This window comes from Falco peregrinus, chromosome 1 (genome assembly GCF_023634155.1).
Source record: "Falco peregrinus isolate bFalPer1 chromosome 1, bFalPer1.pri, whole genome shotgun sequence".
Taxonomy (NCBI): domain Eukaryota; kingdom Metazoa; phylum Chordata; class Aves; order Falconiformes; family Falconidae; genus Falco; species Falco peregrinus.
The window spans coordinates 39656308-39661801 of record NC_073721.1 but is presented as its reverse complement, the minus strand read 5'-3'; the positions used below and the strand labels follow the sequence as shown (position 1 = coordinate 39661801).

The 5494-nt window shown below is 50.9% G+C and overlaps 1 protein-coding gene across 2 annotated transcripts in view; it reads right to left on the bottom strand.

Annotated features, from left to right (window-relative positions):
• Positions 1-2428: 2428 nt before the first annotated feature.
• The window catches only part of PDLIM1 (PDZ and LIM domain 1), a 42508-nt gene continuing 39442 nt past the window's right edge, over positions 2429-5494 (bottom strand). For both annotated transcript variants that reach the window (XM_005229733.4, XM_055794038.1), the window contains 2 exons: positions 4598-4715; positions 2429-2978 (listed from right to left, as the gene is read on the bottom strand). In XM_005229733.4, the coding sequence (XP_005229790.1) occupies positions 2792-2978; positions 4598-4715 (305 nt within the window). In that variant the 3' untranslated portion in view covers positions 2429-2791. The remainder of the gene's footprint in view (positions 2979-4597; positions 4716-5494) is intronic.

Below are 5494 nucleotides of genomic sequence, written 5' to 3'. Positions count from 1 at the left end.
GACGTAGGGGTTTTAGTATAGCTTCTTAACTAAGCTTTGTTTATGTTGCCTCTGTTAATCCACTTTTTCCCTATGCATTTAGCAATCTCACGCATCCTCAAAACACCCCCACCCCCACCACCCTCCCCCCCACAAAAAACCCAAACACCCAACACCCCCCCCCCCCTAAATTTTTCTGCTGGAGACATTACTTATGTATTGACTGGCTTAGCTGTGCAAGCTGAAAGGTGCCTTTTTGAGGCACATGGAGGGAGGTAAAGATACTGGAAGGGGAAGTTCAGAATGTCTTGGGATGGGTGTGGATGATCAGGGTGTACTTTCTGGGAAGGGGATGTTTTGAGCCTGCAGAGGGGCGCCAAAAGACAGGTGAAGGATATTACTTGCATATGCAGCCTCTCAGAGCCAGCTGTAGTTTGCAGTCACTTCATGATCATTCTTACTCTCCTTGGAGAGTAATGTTAGCCTGATTGTGAGAAAGTTATTTAATATTAGTGATGCTTATCCTTACCTCTACAAAGGAACAAATCTATTAAGTTAACGATAGGCTGGCTCTGACCTTTGCCTGTTGAAAGCCCTGCCTTGTTTCTAATTGCTGGACAAAAGTTTAAGTTTTCTGCTGGGTTACTTATTAGCCTGAGTATTACAAAGTCCAACACATGCTGTCTCCACGTGTTGCTTGCATTTGCTGAGCTACCATTTAGCAAATTAACATTTGCTAGTCTCCTTTGTGCACTGTTTTATGCTAGCAAACCCTACTACAACATTTAAGAGTAAATGATGTATCTAGAATGGTGCCTGAATGGCATAATTGTAGAAGTTTTAATAACTGACATAGGTCAGCCCATGAGGAAGCAGTTAAGTTCTGGATGGAAAGATGAGGTCTCAGCTTGCTTGTGTTTTGCTACTGTGTGTCTATTTGCAGGGTTTTTTTCTTTTCTGTTTTGGTGGGGGTTTTGTTGTTGGTTCTGGAGTATTTTTAATGTCTGGTGAGCAGCTCATACTTTTAGCTGGGGAGAAGGCTGCTGATGGTTTTTCCAGGTGAGGACAAGAAAATGTACAGTAAACTCATCTTGCACGTTAAACTATTATTTAATGGTGTTTCAGCAGCACTTGAATACACTCTGCACGTACTATCGTTAGGATATTTTTACTTATCTGCCTAACAAAGATGATATTTGAGCTGCCACGCTGACAACAATCTGAGCTTATGGGGTTGCCATTAGCAAATGAAACTGGAATGGTGCTGCTGCTGTAGGGTGTGAGGAGGAGACAATGAGAGGTCTGTCTTGATGATGCTGTTGGTTTGCTGGTTTTCTTAAAACTTTTCTATCTCTTGGCTTTATCTCCTGGGCGCCAGCTCTGCTGAGTCACTGCCAACAGTGGTATATTTTAACTGTGTAAACAGTTTTTAAAAAAATAGTGCTTTATGTTCTCTGCTCCGGAGGGAGCTGAGCTACTTCTATCCCAGCCTGCCATGTGCTCCCGCAAGCCAGCGGGGAGCAGCAGCCCTAAACTGCTGTCTGCTGCACGGGGGGGTGGAAAGGGGAGATGCAGAGAGGCTGCGACCAGGAACCCAAGTGTTCTGTTTGAAAATGACAGTGCTTTGCACTGCGCGCTTAGGTGAGACAGTCCTTCCTTGGCATGATGCTTGCTTGCTTATAAACTGCCCGACATGCTTCAGATAGGAACCTTTTCTGTATTTATTATGTTGTTGTTAACTTCTGGAGCAGGCAGCTCAGTGTGGTTGCAGGCGTGACCCAATTTAACCTATTTTGTTATTGTTGACAAACTCCAGATGCCAACTGCTAAACTCTAGAGGAATTTGGAAAGTCAGATTACAGCGAACACTGACTGCAGTTGCCAAAAAATTTTGTCCTGCATCATAAAAAAGGAATACATTCTTTTCTCAGTGAGCTACAGCAGACAGTGTGATCGAAGTCCTCGCCCAGTAATGACCGTAAGTGGCCTCTGTTAGCCTCTTGCCACAGTAATAAATTGGTTCAATACTAATATCTGCATTAAAAAACCCTACCTTTCCAGAGCTACCCCACAAACCTTTTGTAGTTCCCGGCTCCTGCGTCAAGCCGTGCACAATCAGTGTTTTCCCAGCAGCGTTGCCAGCTTTAGCTGTAGGGGCTTGGCCAGGGAGACACAGTGCACAGCCCTGGACAAAGGGGGCTTGTAGCGGGGGGCTGGGGTGGGGAAATGTTGGGCACGGGTCAGGCTCCTCTGTCCTGACCTCCCCCATGCAAGAACAGGCTGGTGAGGTTCTCTGGAGCGAGCCCCCCTTTTGCTGATGGATGTTTGTGTGGTGTGAGAACGCTGAGGGACTTTGCACGCATTGGGACGTGGCCCCCAGCCTGCCAAGAAGGTGGGCAGCAAGGGTCCCGTGCACCAGGCTGCTAGGAGAAAGCAGACACGTCCTGCCTTGTGGATTTACCCCATTTATTGAATGCAAACAGAAGGCAAATAACTGGGACACAGAAGATCTGTAATCTGACTTAGGCCTCTGATTTTCCTGTGCAATTGAGAGCACAAAGGAGGAGGAAAAAAATAATTATGTGTATCTAAAAAAAACCAAACCCAAACAGCAAAAGAGGAGATGAAAAGAATGTTGAACAATTAGTGACATCTCCTGTGAACAGATGGCGGATTAATGGCAAGGGAATTCAAAGCCATGCCTAGCATTCCTTAATACAAACAAGATTCAGCGGAGGGGGCAGGAAGGATGCTTTCCAAGGAAAAGCAGCAATGGATAAACCATCGAGACTGGCTTTGTGAGCAGCGCGGTTTACTTGGGGAAGACGGTGATCACCTCGTAGCCCTCCGGGGGAACCACCCGCTCCCGCGCATGCTTCTCACAGTAGATTTGGTCTTCCACGAAGAAGTGTCCTTTCTGCTTGAGGTTGGTGCCACAGTCGCTGCAGACGTAGCACTCGGGGTGACGCTGCTTGTCCCGGATCTTCACAAACACACCGCTGGGGAAGGAAGCAGCACCCCTCAGCGCCAGGCACCCACCACTGCCCCCCTCCTCCCCAGCCACCTCCCACCCAGCCCAGACCCGCACCAGTGCTGAAGGCGGGCAATTTTCTCCTGCTCCTGACAAGTCAAAGTACTACCTCTGTGCAGGCAGGTGCTCACAGCACTGCTCAAACCTGATGTGTGCTGGCACAGGAGCCTGCCTCTGGGAAGTGTCTCCTCGCCTGGCCTGCCTGCGTTCCCAGGGACAGCCCTGTCACCTGCAGGGGCAAGACCCACTGCTGAAGGCTGGAGACAGCAACAGCTTTTGAATGCCCAGCATGAAATGGCAGGGAGCTGGACCACCTTGGGGAGCAAAATCTAAATTGCAGAAGAAATGCAGAAATGCTTGCCAGGCACCAAGGGAGGGGGATGAAGGCTGCACAGCTAGCCACTACCCTTTTGCTAGTCACTGGCATGCCAGGTACACGTGGGAGAAGCACAGAGCCCAGCTCCCGATTCTGAGCTCAGATGCTGCTGCTAAGGCGCTGCAATGAACAGATCCAGCCAAACGCTTTTCTTACTGGAAAACTTTGCAGCCTAATGCAGCTGGTGATGAGAAAAACTACATAGCAACTCGTTAACTACCACCAGCAGCAACATAACAATTTGCCAGGAGTAGCATTTTGTTCCAGCAGCCATCTATGTTTTCCATGATTCATTAGTTTTGAGTGCTATTCATAGCTTTGTGCTTTTTCTCCCCATCTACCTAGCTGGTAGAATAATTGTAGGTTTGTCTCTGAATCATATTTGAAGGTATGGATTGCCTCTGTAATGACTCTGCTGGTCCTTGGTGCTCCAGCCACGCCAGGACCATGCAGTCACAGTGTAGTGGGGCTCAGCAACAATCTGGCAGCTTGGGGTGGGCAGCCCGGGAGAAATCCACATTCTGCCATGATGCTGCAGGTGGGCTACCAGCACCTGGCTGCTGGAGTCAGCTGTTAAGCTAGAAGGGGGTTGTAGGGAAGAATTTCTGGTTGAGAAACTGAATGGTGAATCAGAGATGCAGGTTGGGTCCCTCATGCTGTCACACTGAATGGTACAGCAGGTCTGTATTCTGTATGGAACCTGTGCCCCTGCTGCGCTGGAGGATGGAGGTACCTACATAAAGACAAGGAAAATGATGTCTGCATAGACAGGGGAGGTGTGCAGTCCTACAGCCGAGCAGGGAGTGGACCGCAGCTCTCCTGGTACAACCGGCCCGACCACCGAGGTGAGGGGCCACTCCACAGCTGAGATATGGAAAGCATGAAATAGCCCGCAATGGAAAGGGCACTTTGCTTCTGGGTGCTGTCAACAGATCCCAGGTAGGAGGCAGAACGCTGCAGCACCAGCTGCCTCATGGTTTGTCCCCCAGGGACTTGCTTGGGTTGGCACTAGTCTGGGGGGAATCGAACTCCTCCCTCCCCCCAGGGAGCCGCAAAGTTGGTGCTATTGGTCAGAGCTGCTGGGAATAAATGTGCCCTGAGCTAGCTGCGCGATGCCGGGTGGGGGCAGGTGAGGTGCCCGGGGGGGCAGCCCCTCAGCCCCTCCAGGCACGGGGTGCTCGCCCTGCAGCCCCTGGGATAGGCATACTTACACGATACCAGAGCCGCACTTCTCACACATGGGCAGCTTCTGGGCGCTGCCGATGGATGAGGCCACCTTCGTGGTGGGGGCTTTGACGCTCCGAAAGCCCGATGGCTTGGTAGGGTCTCCTGGGGGTGGAAGGAGAGTGCTTCAGAGCATGTGAAAGGCACAGTTCGAGGCTATTGCTCCCAAGCAGATGCTCTCTGCTAGGGAGGGTGATGCACTTTAACCCCAGCTCTGAGGCAGGGATTTGTGCACGGAAAGCAGGCAGAGACTTAAGGGGGTGTGGGGAAAAGGGAGAGACAGGACACAATCTTAACCTAGAAAGTTGAGGGCCTGAGATTGTGGGCAGTCATTTGAGAGACCCTTCTTGTCTTAAAAGCTCATCAGACCTCAGCTGATGCGTCTCATATGCACAAAGCAAAGCCGCAGCCCCAGCCTTGGCAGCCCCAGCGTCTGCCTGCCGCATCCTGATCACACAGGCAGGGGCAAGCGACTGCCAGGTCCGAGCTCAGAAAGAGGAGGTGGGTGTCCTGGCAGCCTAGAGGGGCTGGCTCCCCCCAAGACTCCTGGAAGATCTGGTTAATAAACCCCTCGCTCTGGTAGGACACGGGCTGACCCTGTGCCCTCCTGCTGCTGTGCATTGTGCTCCAGCTATCTCCCTAGTGCAGCCCCTCTGTAGCAGGGATGTCCTGCAGGTCCTTCGCTGCTACCCTGGCTGCCTACAACGGCAGCAGATCCTAGATGCAGGACACTGGCAAGCCTTTGTCTGCAGTGAAAAAGGAGCCTCTTCCTACAAAACACCACCATTGATGTGACTGGTCTTAGGGATATGACTTTTGCAAGAGATTCAACACTAGGCAGCAAGGGAAGGAGGGCTGCAGCGACACCCATGATGTTTCGCCAG